Source organism: Podospora pseudocomata, assembly GCF_035222375.1.
Source record: "Podospora pseudocomata strain CBS 415.72m chromosome 2 map unlocalized CBS415.72m_2, whole genome shotgun sequence".
Lineage (NCBI taxonomy): Eukaryota > Fungi > Ascomycota > Sordariomycetes > Sordariales > Podosporaceae > Podospora > Podospora pseudocomata.
In genome coordinates, this window is record NW_026946365.1 from 531,596 (window position 1) to 549,481 (window position 17,886).

General features: G+C 52.6%; 6 protein-coding genes across 6 annotated transcripts; 2 read left to right on the top strand and 4 right to left on the bottom strand.

Moving 5' to 3' along the window:
- Window positions 1-53: 53 nt before the first annotated feature.
- On the bottom strand, window positions 54-2,112 carry QC762_200660 (uncharacterized protein; the record flags this gene model as incomplete). Its single annotated transcript, XM_062886955.1, has 2 exons — window positions 1,185-2,112; window positions 54-1,132 (listed from the first exon to the last, which is right to left on the bottom strand). Exons 1-2 carry the CDS (start codon window positions 1,450-1,452, stop codon window positions 54-56), a joined length of 1,347 nt encoding a protein of 448 aa, XP_062746718.1. The 5' UTR covers window positions 1,453-2,112.
- On the top strand, window positions 2,063-3,268 carry QC762_200670 (uncharacterized protein). The gene is made up of 3 exons (XM_062886956.1): window positions 2,063-2,622; window positions 2,688-2,818; window positions 2,879-3,268. Exons 1-3 carry the CDS (start codon window positions 2,511-2,513, stop codon window positions 3,044-3,046), a joined length of 411 nt encoding a protein of 136 aa, XP_062746719.1. The 5' UTR covers window positions 2,063-2,510; the 3' UTR covers window positions 3,047-3,268.
- prp1 (U4/U6 x U5 tri-snRNP complex subunit Prp1) lies at window positions 3,202-7,050 on the bottom strand. Its single transcript, XM_062886957.1, has 2 exons — window positions 5,918-7,050; window positions 3,202-5,782 (listed from the first exon to the last, which is right to left on the bottom strand). Exons 1-2 carry the CDS (start codon window positions 6,256-6,258, stop codon window positions 3,364-3,366), a joined length of 2,760 nt encoding a protein of 919 aa, XP_062746720.1. The 5' UTR covers window positions 6,259-7,050; the 3' UTR covers window positions 3,202-3,363.
- On the top strand, window positions 6,979-11,065 carry OSH3 (Oxysterol-binding protein 3). Its single transcript, XM_062886958.1, has 3 exons — window positions 6,979-7,670; window positions 7,784-7,860; window positions 7,931-11,065. The coding sequence occupies exons 1-3, from the start codon at window positions 7,635-7,637 to the stop codon at window positions 10,791-10,793; spliced, it is 2,976 nt and encodes a 991-aa protein (XP_062746721.1). The 5' UTR covers window positions 6,979-7,634; the 3' UTR covers window positions 10,794-11,065.
- A 552-nt stretch (window positions 11,066-11,617) lies between these two features.
- Window positions 11,618-15,311, bottom strand: QC762_200700 (uncharacterized protein; the record flags this gene model as incomplete). The annotated part of the gene is made up of 2 exons (XM_062886959.1): window positions 11,618-15,103; window positions 15,168-15,311. 2 exons carry the CDS (start codon window positions 15,309-15,311, stop codon window positions 13,247-13,249), a joined length of 2,001 nt encoding a protein of 666 aa, XP_062746722.1. The 3' UTR covers window positions 11,618-13,246.
- Window positions 15,312-15,341: 30 nt separating this feature from the next.
- Window positions 15,342-15,706, bottom strand: QC762_0031250 (uncharacterized protein; the record flags this gene model as incomplete). The annotated part of the gene is made up of 3 exons (XM_062883235.1): window positions 15,342-15,471; window positions 15,603-15,640; window positions 15,677-15,706. 3 exons carry the CDS (start codon window positions 15,704-15,706, stop codon window positions 15,342-15,344), a joined length of 198 nt encoding a protein of 65 aa, XP_062746723.1.
- Window positions 15,707-17,886: the final 2,180 nt, after the last annotated feature.

Here is a 17,886-nt window from a genome sequence, read left to right on the forward strand (position 1 = left end):
CGGTATTGCTATTCCCAAACGATATTACCCACGCCCATGAAACCATCATGACCTCAATTTTTGGTCTCGCCGTTTGGAGGAGCTGGCTCTGAAGGGCCGGATTTATCAACGCCTTGCCACGACGGATCCCACCCCTTTCGATGATCCACTGCTCCTGTCGAATCGCCCTCCTCAGCCATTCCCTTGACGTCGCTCCAGTACTCAAGCTTTCTTACCTCCTCATCTGCATGCTTGACTGCGTCGGCGAGATTCCTCGCCCGCCGTTGTAATTCTCCATCTTCGTCCTTGCCTTTCTTCTTGCTTTGTGCCACCGTTTGATCATGGATCTCGGTCAATCTCGTCAGCAAGACCCTCCTCGAGGCCTGAAATACAAAGAGTGACATGATCTCGTGCATCACCTTCTGTAGCCCTGCCAGGTCTTCCTGTGCATGTTCGAGGTAATTGTCCACTGCCTCGATCTTTTCCCGGTCGATTCGGGATGTCCGCAGTACGGCCAGAAGATCGCCAACATGCTCGATGTCGTCTGGTTGTTCAGCACCACCTGATTTCGTTGAGCTCATGCTAAGTCTGCTGCCTCGGGGGCTGGCAGTCCGTTTACTCATCCTGCTCGAGCTGCGTTCGCGTTCGCGTTCACGACTCATTTCTGACGACGGTCGAACGGAAAAGTACTCGGGATTGAGCATTTGGGGGTCCTGTGCAATGTACCCGGAATCTTTTCTGACCCGTTTCCTGATCCATGCTCGACGACGAACAAACGAGTTCCACCATCTCGCCTTGTGCCATGAAAACTTCTTAGAAAATGCAAACGAATACTCCCAGCCCTCATCGTCGACATTGTCGTCCTTGTTGATTTTCCACTCCGGCCAAGCCCACTCCCAGCTAGGATCGGGCACCTGAGCTGTGTGTATATCTGTCGGACTGGGCTTGTGGGCGTAGTTCGTCCATGCTGTTGGGTCCAAGTTGCCCAGGGCTTTGGAGGAGAAAAGAGGTATCCCGCAGAGGAAGCCGCCTCTTTGGTTCTCGTAGAGAATCTCGATTGCCGACTCAGGCGCCTTTTTCTTGCTCACACTCTTCCTCCTTGCTGTCCCAGCGTTGACAGCGTCGACGACGTCTTCCCGTAATGGTATAGGCTCTACAAGCTGTTAGTGTTGCTCTTCAGAAAAGATATGACAACGTGGGCGTACCATTGATGTGGATGGAGGGGCGCGGGCGTTCCTCCTCGTCTGCTACACCTACTCGCGCATTGCTGGCATCACCATTCTCACGATCAGATACCCCTAGTGCTGACTCCCGTGTTGAGTCCTGCAATGACGAAGACGGCCCCGCAGTAGGAGGCCCGATGGAGTCGTCCTCGGCCTCGGACTTGTCAACGAGGTTGATCTCGTGGTCGAAGTCGCTATCTTTGGGCGGGGGCACGCGACGCGACGAGCGGTGATGTTTTATTCTCGGCATGACTACCCCTTTACCAAAAGCATGACGTACCGCCGCCTTCTTTCAGATCCCTATGTCCGCAAAAATACATTGACAAAACGAAGAACACGGGGCCGACGGCTATAGCTGGGGCGCTTTGTTGGGGTTCGTGGAGATGTTTGATGCAATGCGCTGGTGCCTTGGACAGAAGTTTGTGTTGGAGCTGGCGCGTACGTGTAGAGATCGAAGAATCGACAGGGGTGTCCTCCTCAGGAAAAGGCTCCACGCAGGTGCAATTCAAGACTAAGGCATGCGATTTGAGACAATGGGCATAATTAGGGGTCCCTGATGGAAACCAAACTGGAGAATTGAAGTGTGCTTGTCGAGAGAAGCGTGTGAAGCTGAACTGGAAGCTTCGCCTGCGCCATGATGTAATGTCGTTGGGTTAGCGGTGGTGCCCTGGCCAGTTTGATGCCAAGCCCCCCAGGCTGGCTCGTGCTTTTGCATCTTTATAGTGGGCTGAAGAACACTGTCTGAGAGAGCAACTGATGTATAGCTGGTGGCTACAAAACATGAAATAACCCCAAAATCTGACAATGTATCAAAGGATTCAACAAGCACTGTAGAGCTGTCTACTAAAATGATATCCGCAGTGTCAACAAAGAGTCTTTCCATGTCTGAAATCTGAATCTCGAATACAGTGGACCCCATCCCCAAGCGGGGCAGCGGCAGTGGTCGTGGCCCCACCGCAACGGACCTCTCGACCGCGAACTGCCCCTCGCCTACGTCATGCATGACCCGTGAATGAAGAGCTCTCTCCAACAAGTCCCAGTTTGGTACCAGACAAAAGAGCAGAAAAACGTGCCATGAGGTGTAACCGGGAACGAATAGGGAGGTAGCAAACCAAGTAACAACTGGCTGCTTGCTTCCCCCAAGTGCATTGAAATACCACAACCACCCATCTTCTTTGACCTCCAACTTCCATTCATCAATCAGATTTCACACAAGACACAGCTCCCATCCCATCAAAAGCAACAACGCTCGACAGCTTCCACTTCACCAAGAAAACCACATAAACTTTACAAACAACCACAATCAAAATGTCCAAGTCTCGCGCCCCCCTCGCCCTCGGTGCCCTCGCCGCCTCAGGCATTGGTTACTACCTCTACAGCGCCGGCGGCAACCCCAGAGCAGCCGAGAAGCAGTTTGAGAGTACGTCCGACCATCACTACACCACCCACCCCATCATCTACCCCTGATACTAACTTCCCCCTCAGGCGACGCCCACCGCGCCGCCGCCAAACTCGAATCCAAGATTCCCACCAACTACCCAACCCACACAACCCACAAGGCCGAGAAAGAAGGCACCCGCCTCGGCCACGAGGTCGGCACCAAAATTGACTCTGCTGTATGTTTTCCTCCCTCGTTCTCGCCCCTTTTTTAAAATCAAAACACTAACAATGCAAAGGTAACCACCGTCAACCGCGACCTCAGCCAAGCCAAGCACGAAGCCGAGGCCATCGCCAAACAAGCCAAGGCCGATACCCTCAAGAAGATTGACGAGTTTGATCGGACGGTCGAGGAGAAGGCCGCCAAGAGCAAGAGCTACCTTAGCTCGTGGTTCGGGAGCAAGTAAAGCTCAACCTATCAACTACTTAATAATGAAAGGAGGAGGTAGGAGGTGTATGATAATGGAAGGGGAGGGCGAACGGAACTGGTTTCTTCGTTTATCAACATGATATGAAGGTCGCGTCAGCGATATCTATACAACCACAACAGTCATGTTTGGGGGTTTTGATAACTGGGTGTTTTCAGGTTTTCGGGGTTTTCTAGTTTTGTTTGAATTTGATCTCAAGTTGATCGATCAATTGATATCATTATCCTATCCATACGTACCCTAATCCCGTCCCATGTCCCCAAACCAATTCAACATTACAACACTCCTCCAGTACCCTACTCCGGCAAAGAAGCAGCAACCAACTTCAACATCTCCTCCGTACCCTTCCCCGCATTCTTCGGCATCTTGGCCACCCGCTGCCAATACTCCCCATGTCTCGGCTCCGCCAAAACACACCTGCTCACCAACCCAGCCCTCTTCTCTTCCGTCCCATGCTGCAGCAAAAACTTGTAATACCACGCCCACGTATCCCCATGGTCCGTGTCCAGCTTCAGCGCTCTCTCAAACCATTTATCCGCCTGCTCGAGTTTCCTCTCTTTCCAGAGGATATACGCCGCCGTCACCATCAGCACCGGGTCGTTCTCCACTTTCTTCATCGCCTCCGCCAGCAGCGATTTGCGCTGGGTTCGCTGTTCCAGGTGAAGAATCCTCTCCGCCCAGAGGAGACCGCTCTTGGGCATCTGCTGCAGGGCAGTAGCCATGAGGGTCTTGGCCTGAGTGATGTTACCGGCGCGACGCTCAAGACGGATGAGCTCAGTCCACAGCTCCGCCGATTTGGGAATTGCCTGCCTTGCTCTGTCGAGGACGGAACGGGCCTTGACCACGTTGTTGAGGCGCTCCTCCAGACGGGAGTACAAAAGCCACAAGGGGACCGACGAAGGAACGGCGCGGACACCGGCACCATATGCCTCCCTTGCCTGCGCCGGCTGGTCCATGTCCTCGTAAATCTGCCCCTTCATCATCCAAAGCTTTGGAGCGTTAGGGAAGAGGCGGAGTGCATCAATGACGAGGTCAAGGGCGGCTTCGCTGTTGCCTAGCTGGCGCTCAAAGGCCACGGAACGCATCCAGACACGATCGGTAGGGGCGTTTTGCCGGGCAGTCTTGAGCAGGTCGCGGGCTTGACCGATAAAGCCGTTGTCAGCCTCAAGCTTGACAGCCGCAAGCCAGATGTCCTCGTTATCGGGGTTTTGCTTGAAGGCACGGGCCAGAACGCGACGAGCCTCGTTAATCTCGCCTGCCTTTTCGCGGGCCAGCATGAGCCAGAAGGTCTCTTGGTGAGGGCAGGCCTCGACGGCTTTTTCAAGCGCGTTCCAGAGGTCATCCTTGTTGCCATGCTCTCTCTCCAGGTCAACGGCGGCGAGGTAAAGGCTCTTGCTGTTGGGGAAGACACGAAGAGCATAGGCGTATATCGCCCGGGCGGTGGCGTACTTTTCGCGGCTGACACTGGCTTTGGCATCTTCCATCCAGAGCTCCTTGCGGTCGTCGTCCTCGTCCAGCCCCCAGCCGAGGGTCTCTTCGATGATATTGCTGCAGGTGATGACCGCGCCTTCTTCCTCGCACTTTTCAGCCTCAGCAATCCATTCTTCACGCTTGGGCATGGCGTTTTGCTTGACCAAGAACTTAACGGCGTTCCTCATGACTGGTCGTCTTGCACCCTCACCAAGCTGCTCCTCCAGGCGAGCGGCCGCAATCCACAGCTCGTGGGAGTTGGGGAGCTTCTTGACGGCCTTGTTGAGCACCTTGCGAGCATTCTCCGGGGTCTCTAAATGTGCCAGTCTCAGCCACAAGTCGAGTGATTCGGGGATAAGCTCAGTGGCCTTGGCTAGCAAAATGCGGGCATCTTCCACATCTTCTTCCAGGTTCACCGCATGAATCCATAAAGCCTCGGATTGCGGGTTATGATCCAGCGCCTTTCGGATCACCTTCTTCCGTGATCTTTGGTCATTCTCCAGTTTCATGGCCGCCACCCAGAGCTTCACCGACTTTGGGTTGTTGCGGATAGCTTCAGCCGCAATAATCTTGGCATTGTGAGTGTCGTTGATGTTGATATTCTCAAGCCAGATATCCTCATTCTTGGGGCAATGCTGGCACCCAGCCGCAATCAACTTGCGGGCGGCACCCGGTTTCCCTGCTGTCATCTCCAATCTTGCCGCAGCCATCCAACTGGACGCCTGTTTGGGGTTTGAATCTACAGCAGACTTCAACATCTTTCTGAACTGCTCAATATCACCGATACTCTGCTCTGCACCTTGGGTGCTGGCTAGTGAGGTCAAGTAACCCCTCGGATCCAGACTCGTGGCGCTACCTGCCGTAGCAAGCCCGCTGGTTTGCGATGTCTGCTCAAGTCTTGCCTTCAACACCTTGTCGCGGGCGGCACCGATCTTTGCAAAATCCGTCGTCGTTTCGGTTCCTCCGGGAGTAGCGCTGGTAGCAGTCCCATCGTCCGCAACTGTCGTGCCAAACTGACCCTGGTCTCTCGCAGCAGCTAGCACGCTGTCGGGCACAGCATAGAATCTCTCTATCCTCGCTTGTCGTGCCCTCTTGGTCTTGCCGGTGGCATCCTTTGCCTCGGGTATGTTCGCCCAATCTTCGTCGGTGAGCTCGGCCAATTTTCTCTTGAGCCCGGCAAACTGCTGCTGAATCTTTGGGTTCTGTCGCTCGTATTCTTCTTGTTCGGCTTTTTCTCGTGCTTCCCTGTTCGCAAAAAGTAGACCGTTGGTATTTCGTTCTCCATTCATCTAAGGGTATAAGACGATAAACCGAGTGCTTTTGGGTGTACGTGTGGGAAGGAAAGCGCTGGGTTAGACTTGAAAAGGGGAGAGTACTAACCTTTGCTTTCTCCTCCTGCTTGCCATCTTCTCGTCTATATCTTCCCAGATCTTGTCTGCCTCTTCATCCTCCTTATCATAGAAACCGCCGGCAAACAGGCCAACCTCGTTGTCTGGATCCTGATATCGAGCGGCATCATCGTTGTCATCATCTTTCGCATTGTCGCCGCCGAGTCCCAATTGCGCTGTCCTCTTTGCGACGGCAGCCTTGATTTGGTCTTCGCTGGGACCTTCTCGCGCCGGACCCAAGTCAGATCTGGTGGTAAAGCCAGTGGCACCACGCCCGAGACCAGCGACGTAGTTCTCGGGCGCGGGCATGCTAAGGAAGTCCCTCCGTGACATTGTGGCGGCTGTTTATCGATCGCGATGTGGATGATGATGTCGTCTTCTATGACGAATCTTTATTCATGCGCCTGCAATGGTTGGCGGTCACCGTGGCCGGGGGCGCGAATCAATGGTGGTGAGCTGGTAACTTTTTGTTGCATGGATTATCAGTTGTCGCGCCAGGCACGAGCGAGCTTCGAGAAGTCAAGCAATGCTGCACGCCAAGCTTTGAAGGAAAATAAGTGGGACATGCATCCGGCTTTGGGTTAGGGTGATGGCTAGGGTTAGGGTTCGGTCTCTAGCCGCGTCATTCAAAGTTTTGGACAACTCTTGTATAAGGTGTTGAAATCATTAACATAAATTCGTAGAATTTGGAAACTGATCGGCTGGAACGATCCTCTATCACAAGGTCAGTTAAACCTGTCCCGTGTGAGGAAGAGTGTTCCTACAACTTCAAGATGCTGATTATGTAACCGAGGCAGCCCAGCCTTCTGTGTCCTTGTACACATAAGCCAAGATGCGAGTAAGACTCCAACTAATGCAGTTGGGCATATCCTGTTGCTATGGCTTGGCTGAGGAATCTGGATGCTGCCTAGGATTAGTCTGAGAGGCCGCGTCATAAAGCTTTGGGGCTGGCGAAAGAAGTTTACGAGGTGTAAGTGAGCTAATGGTAAGGCACTTGCTGGGCAGACTCTTGAGACTCGGCTTCCAGATCTTACTGTCAAGTTTTGACACTTGGAAATACATATGAAATAATAGCAGGAAATATACAACTCGTGAACATCATGGTCCCATGCACCAACGGCTGCCTTCGTGACTCCGAACCCGAGGAAGCCGTTTTAAAACCGCGGGGGTTGGCCCATGGTGGTTGGTGTTATACTGTAGGGCTGACGGGTGAGCGCTTAGGGGGGGAGCAAAAGGGTGGGTTAGGGGTGGCTGACAGCTGAGCGGGCATTGGACAATTGACGGGAGAACCTGGGCAAAAGACACAGCCGCAATGTCTACCAAAAAAAACAACAGCCACATGCCCCCATCTGCCCCCCCATCTGTCTCCAGTTTTCCCCGTCATAGTTAATTACCTTATTAGCGGCGCTCTCCCTAGCCGACTTGTACGGATTTACTTTTGGAAGCTCAAAACATCTCGACGTTGACTACAACTCCTCGCGCAAGCGCCCCCTACCCAAAACCTCGTTCTGTGTCGTTTGCCTGGCGGGCCTTCTTTAGCGGGGCATCGGATCGGTCAATGAGACATCACCCCGTCGCCGCATGAACCTCTGTGACGTCGGCACTCCACGAACACCACCAGAGTTGAACCTCGACCAACCTTCGGACGAAGCCGTGTAATCACCCAGACTAGCACTAGCCGACGGGCAAAGCGCACTTGAGCGCACACCATGGCAGGCATTGAGCAATTGGAAATCCACAGCAAGGTATGTCCGTTCTGCCTACGGCATTTGTCAAAGTTGCCGCTCCTCACGGACCTGACGCGCCTTGCACTAGCCATTCCATATATGCTGACAGTTTGTCTTGTATCCCGAAATAGGCCTACATTGTACGATGGGTCAAAGTAGATGTTGGCCACACCATCTCCTGGAGCGTGCAACCTCACAAGAAGTCCATGTAATACCTCAGCCCAATGATGCCCCAATTGTCAGCCTAAGCCTTATGCTGATCCAATCTTTTCACCTAGTAACTTTGGCATTGTTAAGCACCCCGGGACCGGCGAAACGAATCTGACCTCCTTGGCCGACGATGCAGGGCTTGCCGATCAACACACCGAAGGCGTCGCCGAGTCGAAACCCGGTCTCTTTGCGAAAAGGGACGCTAGTACCGCCCAAGATCAGCTCGCCAAAAAGGGCTTTATACCGATACACTGGCATGGAAAATGCGAAGCAGACAAGGTCTCGGTCGGCACCTACGATGTTACACAGGCTGGCATGTTTGGCCTAGTTTTTGACAATACCTTCTCGAAGCAAACATCCAAGACGGCGACATTCGTCCTTCTAACATATCCGACCGGCGCCCCTCCTCAGACTGCACGAAATCTACCCAATCTACAGGCGGGACCTCTTGCCAGCGCGAGTAGGACGAGCTTGGGCAAGCATGGCAGCCCCCGGCTCGGTGCTGCTGCCTCGGAATCCGTCGACAGTCTACCCAGCCACACCCGAGGACGCGCATTGTCCACAGCTACCGCTGCCGGTAAGAGTGAGAGCGGCGTGTCTAGCTCCTATCATGTTGGCGTCCTGCTCAAGAGGAGGCGCAAGAAGGGGCAGGGCTACGCCAAGCGTTTCTTCTCTCTGGACTATACGACTTGTACTCTGTCTTACTATCATAACCGCAACTCCTCGGCTCTTAGGGGGGCTATTCCGCTTAGCTTGGCTGCGGTCGCAGCGGACGAGAGGAGACGCGAGATTACCATTGACTCTGGAGCTGAGGTATGGCACTTGAAAGCATCGAATGCCAAGGAATTCAGCGATTGGGCACGGGCGCTGGAACGGGCAAGCAAGATTGCTCGGGGGGTGGAATTGCCTGCCACTCAACCAGTGTCCTCGGAAAGTCAGGGGGGAGTTGCACCGGTACCTCATATCACCATTCCAAACAGCGCGCAAGACGAGGAGAGGGAGTGGAGGCAAGTTGAATCTCTGGTCAGCAGGATGGTAGGCACCAGAGATGCTCTTCGGCGCCTGGTAAAGGATATGGCTGCCGAAAAGCAGCCACCTAGCGGCCATGGATACCTTTCTCCAAGCACTCCTACACTTCCAGAGGAGACCGAAGGTTATTTCGGCCCGCCGACAACCGCATCAGCAGCAGATAAAAAGTCTTTCTGGAAGCGCAAGGCTAGCGGCGCCGCGTCTCCTCTCACCCCCCAGTCTTTCCAGACAGCTGCCAGTTCCTCGTTGACAATACCAGCATCGGGCCATAGCACCCCAACACAAAATGGGTTCAAGAAACAATATGGTGCTCTCCAGCAGGAAGGGCCAAATACTCTGGAGAATTGCACCGCGCTGTTGAGCGATCTGGATTCAGTCGTGATGGAGTTCTCGACTCTTCTCGCCACCAGCAAACGGCGACGGTTGCCTGCACAATTATCTGCTCAGCCAAGAGCAAGCATTGAGTCGTCCGCTTCAACGGTCGACGAGTTCTTTGATGCTGAAGCCGGTGATGCGGATAGGTCGACAAACCAGCTGATGATCATCGAGCACCATAGTGAGGATGATACCCAGGCATCAGATGTTGAGGAATCGATCCACGAGTCCTCGTCTGTCTCTTCGATTGAAGATGAAGACGACTATGCTCAGAACGCAGAGGGTGGTGCCAACCTGTTCCCACCAAAGCCGAAATCATTGATCCCCCTTCCAATCACGGAACCAGTCACCAGACGCAAGACGATCCCGCCAGCCAAGGTAGCGCCCCCAAGTTTGATCGCGTTCGTCCGCAAGAACGTCGGCAAGGATCTTAGCACGATCAGCATGCCTGTTTCTGCCAACGAGCCGACGTCGTTGCTCCACCGCGTTTCTGAACAGCTCGAGTACGCTCAACTTTTGGATGCGGCCGCTAAGCATCCTGACCCCAAGGACAGGTTGTTGTACATGACTGCATTTGCGATCTCTGGGTTCAGCAACACCAGGGCAAAGGAGAGGTCGATTCGCAAGCCCTTTAACCCACTCCTTGGTGAAACCTTTGAGCTTGTCCGTTCCGAGGCAGAAGTGCCTGGTGGTTTCAGGCTTCTTGTCGAGAAGGTCACTCATCGTCCTGTCCGGTTGGCTATGCAAGCTGATAGTGCGCTGTGGTCTTTCTCTCAGTTCCCGGCTCCGTCCCAGAAGTTTTGGGGTAAATCTGCCGAGATTACCACTGAAGGCCGGGTAAGGGTTAGCTTGCGTTTGCCAGACGGCACAGACGAGCACTACAGCTGGACCATTGCCACTGTTTTCTTGCGCAATGTGGTCATGGGTGAGAAATACGTCGAGCCGGTTGGGAGCATGAACGTGAACAATGATACGACCGGGGCCAAGGCTGTCATCGAGTTTGTAGCAAAGGGTGTTTTCGGCGGCAGGGGAGAAGAGGTCAAGGTGGAGACGTACGGCCCCAACGGCAGCAAATTGGGTGCTGGGTTGGGGGGCACTTGGACCAACGGGCTGAAAGTTGTGCCGGGAAACAAGGAAATCTGGAAGCCGGGGCAGTTGGTCGAGAACGCGGTGAATACCTATGGTATGACTACCTTTGCCGCCAGTCTGAACGAGATCACGCCGATTGAAAAGGGGAAGCTGCCGCCTACGGATACGAGGTTGAGGCCTGATCAGAGGTTTGCGGAGCAAGGGGATTTGGACCAGGCGGAGGAGTGGAAGGTGAAGCTGGAGGAGGCGCAGAGGGTGAGGAGACGGGTGTTGGAGGAGAGTGGGGAGGAGTATAAGCCCAAGTGGTTTGTCAAGGTTGCCGGGGGGGAGGGCCAAGGGGGGGAGGAGGTGTGGAAGTTGAAGGGAGGGAAGGACGGGTATTGGGAGGAGAGGGCTAGGGGGAAGTGGGAGGGGGTGGTGGATATTTTTGCTGGGTAGTTTTTTTTTTCTTCGAGGAGACAAGCTGAAGTGGGTTTTGGATGATGGGGATACCGAATAGAGTTTTGGGTGGTGTTTTTGTGGTAGGATTTCTCACTTCTCTGTAATCTTAGCAGGCAGGTGTTTATGTGTCAATTCAAGGAAGTATTGAATGTTCAAAACCAAGTCCGCGCAGCGTGGAGGAGCAGGTTTCTTTTGGGGGTTAGGGTTGTAGGTAGCTCCTGGATCTATCGCCATTTGCATTTTCAGCACTTCGCAAAGCTAGAATCATGGATTGTTCATAAGGTATAACGGTTAGCACATTGATGACTGTCTCCGATGGAAAAGTTGGTTTTGGAATCTAGTACGTCCATACAAGGAATTTTGTCGGTGTTGGTTGTGTCTACGTATGGTTAGTCCTATGTGGACAATTGAATACCTACCTTTCCAGGTTGTAGCCGTCCTCACCTTCAAAGATTCAATCATAGCAAACATTAGCCTTTTAACATGATCAAGTTTTGTTTTGATATCCGTCTCGGCGAAATCGATATCCTCTCGAAATCCGGTATGAGAATACATCTTGGCTACCTACATCTCCCCTCATTGGCGAACCCGAACCCCCTCAGCTAGGTAGCTCCTCTTTTCCCATCCGGCCACTCACCCCTCAAGTAAATAATTCCGCGGCCTCGTGATTCGATCCTCCCCTCCCATCCATCCCCCATACCTATTCACCCTCAAATTTCCCATGTCTGTTTGTCTGGGTGGTAGTCTGGCACGTGGCCAGTCTCTCATGTAAGGTAAGTGCACGGTACTTCATCACATCACATCCCCTTCTCCCACCCCCCCACACACATACAATGTACAACCCGCGACAATCTCCTAAACTCAACAACGAAAAAGCATGGGGGTTAGTCTTACTTTCTTTTCTTTTTCTTTCCTTACTGACGACATGAGGCTATAAAGAATCCTTTGTGTGGGGGGGGTTGCCATGCAGAAGGGATGTTGATATGCATGGGCTCGGGAATAGGTAGAGAGTAGACAAGCTATGTTGATGTTGGTTGTTTCCTGCTCTGCTACCTACTGACGGGAGTTATAATACAGATACCACGTATATAACCCACATTGTATCCCACCACTTCTTATCTTTTGCCCACCTCGAGAGAGCACGCCTGTACGAGCGAGCCACCCCCACCCCGCGGTCTTTCTCACGTTGTCACATGTTCGCTATGTGTATGTTGAATGGCTCCATTCAAAGATCGAGTGTAAATTCTTCCACAAATGTTGAAGCGTGGGAAATGTATACAGGATAGTTGGCGATGAAATCAACGTCGAGTTATCCCAGAGGTGGTGGTGTAAGTTAGTAGTCAAAAGAAAATGGACGATTCAAAGCACCCATTTCCTTCTTTTCAAACTTTTGTGTGCTCCTTGGGCTTGGGGGGCTCTTCCAAAATTCCATTTCCCCTTTTCGGCCGGACCCATCTCTGAGTTCGTGTTGTATGGCCAGCCAAGTAGCATAAAGCCGGGCAATGGTTGCACCAGCCCTCACAAGGCTCCTGACCCTAGTTCGTCCACTGATCTGATCTTAACGGCTCGGTATATTATATTGGAAGCAAAATGCAGCTCTCCACCCCCATCTGTACCCCTCAGATGCTTCTCGACGAGGCCTCATATCGTCCCGTCAAGTCATCAATAGCTTCGTTTGAGATGCACACACCTCTCCGCATCCTGCATTAGACGACCGATCTTGCCATTTTTCAACCCGAGGGGAATGTACAACAGCAGTCCGAGACAGGATCAACTGTGGGGGCCCTTCATTCTTGGTCATAAATGGCGGGAGCAGTCCGAGGAACGCGCGCAGAAAATCGCACTTTGCTCGCTTGTGGACAATGGCTCCATGCAAATATTGCATCTCACGAGGGGGCCGCAGACGCAGGAAGCCATCCAGATGCTCTGCAACCATAACAAATATGGCTCAACGTGCCAGAGCCTAACAAATCGGGCAACGGCACCCCTCCAACCCGCATGCTGAAATTGGGGTCGTCTCGCACAATGGAACGGCGGGTTCTGTCTCCATGCACATTCCTTCAGAGCCTCGTCTACCATGTGGTCGTCCAGCTGAGATGTGCTTCTCAGGTAGGTATATGATGGAGAAGGATGGCGAGTGGCACAAAAGCTGTCGAACCTTCCTGTATATAAACATATTACTTGATGATTAGCTCAAGCCGGGACGTGATCCTTGCCCTCATCCCGTCCCCTGCCGTTTCCCCCCTTTTCCTATTTCACTGCACTTCACTCCATCACCCTCAGATGGGCAATAGAAACGCATCCAGTGCAGTTTGTTGCACCTGCAACCACATTCACATGCAGGCGACGTGTCTCTGCATCTAAATTGCATCCATGATACCAGTCTGAAACCTTTTGGGCCAATTGAGTGCTTGCTTAGGGATGATCCGCGTAATGTCTGTCATCTCCAACTATCGAGCGAAGTGGAAACCTGAGCCAAGTTGATGATACAATGCAGGTTCAACTTTTTTCCAGCGGCTATCCTGGTTGGTCTCCGAAGATGATGTCGAGTCTGTGCTGCCGGCACGTAGAAATGGACTCGGCGACTTGCTAGGGTAGCTCCAGGTGAACTCCTTGCCTTTTCCTTTCTCCTGGAAGAGTATTATCCCCGAGTCAGAGACGTCACTGTGCCCTTCCATGATGTGTTGAACAGGTGGTACGCTCAGAAAGAGCCGATAGTCGGAATAGGACAATGTCCCATCCAGGTGAATAGAAGGGTCCCAAGAGACAAACACCAGGGCATTGAGGCCTCCGGGGGAATCGCTACCTGTGGAATAGACCAAGGAGCGTTCATCCCATGCCCCTCGAATGTTGCCGGTAAAGCCATCCGGATTCAGTACGGCGTACAAATCGAGGAGCACAGGATCTGGATTGGAAATGTCTGGCTCGGCAGGCCAGGAAACAACATCTTTGTGCCTGTAAAGATCATTTACTTCCTGGTCAAGTGCATCTTGGGCGCTGTAGTCTTGTGCTACGGGCGAAATTTGCCGTTCGTCCCGCTGCTCCACGCTAGAGGTACCCCTGGGCCGTCGTGAACTGCCTCGGAAGCGGATTCGTTGATCATTAGGATCCGTGGAGGTGGGGTCGTCCACCACGTCCAAAAATGTTTGACATGCTGAATAATAGCAGCGAATAGGGCTCTTGCTGATCGCGAACATCAGAGACGAGGCGTTGTCGTCCCCCGGATGTACAAAATGGGGATCTCGTGATGGTGGTGCCGTGTACTCGGTGTGCTGCAGTTTGGGATTCATGGTCTCGGGTGATGCTGCACTAGGGCTCCCAAATGATGAGGCTCGGCCATTTGTTGCTCGAGCGACGTCGGAAGTGGCCTCGTCGAAGTTTACCACGGTGGTGTAGTAAGTGCGTCTAGGCCAGATGCGCCCTGCAAGCCACTCTTTCCTAGACTCAACCACCTTGAGCTGGCCTGTTGACTCGTCCTTGAACATGCGAAGGAGGTACCACCTGTCATCGATCACACCCTCATGCTGATTCCTTCTAAAGATTGGTGGGTTCGGTGACTCCCATTTTTGAAGGCCCTCTCTTGTGACCGGGAACCTGAAGCAGGTATAATGTGAGATCCAATCAACCTCTTCCACCTCCAGAGCGGCTTGGTTTGAGATGCCGTAGAACCAGCCATCAAAGATCTCAAAACAAACTGTCGAGCCCACATCCACACCCATGACATCCTGTATCTCGAGTTTGTCACTCAGCCATCTGCGAGCACTCAAGTCGAAACCCCAGATGACCCAGTACCGGTACAGGTCCCTGCCGATCTCGGAATTGGTGCCATAGTAAAGAAAGTTGTTGTCGTTGCGTACGAAAATCTTGGTAGTCGAGGCGACTTGGCGAACGGTAACCACCTGGCCAGTACACACGTTGAAGGCCAGAAGCCAGCTGACTTGCTCTTGGTTTGGCTTGGCGTGTGTGTACAAGCAAGAAACAATATCGTGGGCGTAGTGCAGTACCCGGACCTTGTACCTGCGGGTCATTCTAGACTCGGGTAGGGCCACGTGGAGAAGGGAGCGGATATTGATGACGATCTCCTGTGTTGCTGAACCGTGAAGATCCAGAATCCGAATCTCACGCTTGCGAATATAGCACAGTATGCCATTCTCGTAAAGCCATGTTTCCGCGTGGGCGACGACTCTCACAAGATAGGGAGACACGGACGAAGTGGCAGCTTGGCGCTTGATCAGCCTCCGCAGCTGTTGGGGCCAACGCTGAGTGAGTCTCGCGCTGCTTGCCTCCAAGCTGTAGGGGGCCTTTGTCTACGCCACCGTCAGCGTCATCTTTTCCGTGTTTTTCTCCAATCACGACATTACAAGTACTCACCTCAAGGATTCGCTTGGCAATGCAGTATTCCAGGGTCAAATACTGCATCCGCTTGCAGGTGAGACTGAGATTGCCGACGTCGAGCAAATCCAGATACTCAATAATAAATGAGACCAGCTCGTATGGAAGCTTGACCAGCGACATCACCTTGGACCTCGATGTGGAAGATTGCCGTCAACCATCGAAAAAGCTCCATGGACCGGAGGCAGTGGTGGTGAGGACAGACAGGTCCGGAAGACGAGACGTGGCAGAGAGCAACCAGGAAGGAGTGAAGGTGCGGATCTTGGGATTCAACGCATTGTGACTGCTGCTGAGTGTCGGAACCAAAGGCAAGAACTGGGCAGTCGCTTCCATTTATAAGGGAGACCTGCCCTTAAGAAACCAGGAACGGAAAGTAGGTACCTCAATAGGTGAGGTAAGTATGTACCTACTTACCTTTGCTTCTCAGCCCAGGCGAGGCTGGGAAACACCGTCTGCCATTAGCTGGAGCTCTTGCAGTTGGAGCACACAGGCCCCCCGCTCACGCAACGAGACTGCATGGATATCCACTTCCGGAGAATCTTCTTGGGTTGTCGTCTTGCAGTTTATTCGCTGAGTAAAAGGTGCAAATTTCAAGTTCCCATCAATAACGAGTCTCGAAGTGAAGATCCTTGAGGGAGATGGAGGTGGTTTTGGAATGTGGAATGGCAAGAGACACCGCGCTCGGCAGAGGGCACCCACCCTTGTTGATGCGTGATGCGGCTCTGCTCATGCCCTGAACGACGGATCAACACACAAACACCTAGTCTGGCTGGAAGCGGCGCAATCGCTCTTGATGCCACATGCCCCCCTTCCCATCCATGTATAACCCCCGAAGGACCTAGGTTGCATCCCAAACCCCTGTCTAGCCGCCCATGATACCAGCCAAAATATGACCACCATTGTGAGTGGCACATTGATACCTAGGTACTTAAACAGAGCCGCATCCTCTCTGTTTGTCTCGCTAATTTCTGAATGTTTTTGCGACATCAACCTCCATATTTGGTGCTCCCTCCAGAGTTGCAAAGACTGGCCAATCAAAATGGCGGAGCTGACCTTTAATGTGGGGTACATTCAGTTGAGCCTCCTTTTTCAAGATTCTGACTGGCCCCCCACAATTATGCTCCGTTAAGCTTCAGTCTTCTGAACTTCAACGCTTCAACATCACAACATTTACAACAGAACCCCCACCAACTACCGATAACACAGTGTGTTTCCTCCGTATCCGTTCCTCAATACCAAGGATCATTGTTTGCCCAGACTATTTATCACATTTGTTGCGTTGGATCGTCATGTTGGCGGTATACATATACCTGCAAGCTTACCTACTTAGGTACAAGCCAAGCGTGATGAGGCTCTGCTTTCACATTTCAAATTCTTGGTGCCGTCCATTGAGAAACCGTTTCAATAACCTTCCTTTTGTGCGTCATGGGCTTTGATTCGTCGGTTAAAGGTTGATGCAAGCTCTTTTACCCCGCTTACTTTACTGTCCTTGTGAGCATTAATTCTTGCTCAAAACTGGGCGCTGTCTTACCTTCCCTCCTGATGAGGCTCTGCTGTAGGCCCTTTACACTAGCTTCCATCCGGACTGGCACATGAAGTTTCAGTCCCGTGCCTCCTCCAAATCCCACCTCTCTCCCCCTCTCAGGATGTCAATAACCATATGATATTTCATTTCAGGGTGATATTAGACCCTGTCACTGAGACTATCAGCACCTCTTTACATACCTCTAAAATATGCATAGGTATCTCAGGAGGCCTCGCGGCAAGGTGTGCCAGGCTACAATCAAGCCGCCACAAGCAAGCTGAAGATCAAAGATCGTAAGGAATTCAACATGTCTTTGCGGCATCCAACAGTTCTAACTTGTCAAGTGTGACAATCTCAACAATTTTCTTATTGACAGCCTTGCCGCCGCCACACCAGCGCTATACCGTGAACACCATTCAGCGCCGACATGATATCGTGTGACAATACGCTCTGCTATCACCCTGTTGGCTCCGGGTAGCGGCGAACCTAAAAACACAAAACTTTGGCTCCGCTCCGATGGCACTACGGTCCGGTTTCCTCGGCAAGAGCCTCAGTCCACGGTACATCCTGAGGGACATGCATTCTTTACCAGACTTGGAATCTCGGCGAGCAGTCTTATCTTGTTTGAGCCTCCGTACATGCGACTTGGGAATAGGGAATTCGGAGTCTGAGAGAGCAGACGACCGAAATCAGCACATTGTCGTGTGACCCTTCCCGTCGACCGGACGTGCGATCCCGTTTGAGCATGCGGTCAGCCAAATACCTGCCTGTTTGAAGAAGGAGAAAGTTCAAACTCCGTGGGAACACGAGAATCCGGATGCCGAGGTATCGAAAAGCTCGCGATTACGTCAAGGAGAACATTGCCGGACCAAGGATGGAAAAGGACAGTTTGGCTACTTCCGTTTCTGTCACCGGGCTAGGTCAAATTGCAGAACGTGGGCGAGACTTCAATGGGTGTGTCACTGATCCATGCCATCAAGGGCTACCCACGTTCGCGTATCAACGCCACATCTCCTCAAGTGTGGGATGGATTTATGCCGCATCTTTGCATCGATGGCTGCAAGGACGTGGTTTGATCATCTCGGGAGGATGTCCTGTTACGCGTGCAAAGTTTGTCAGGTGACGATTGAAGGGGGCTGTGTAGGTATGTCAGATTCTATGCGCCTGAGGCTG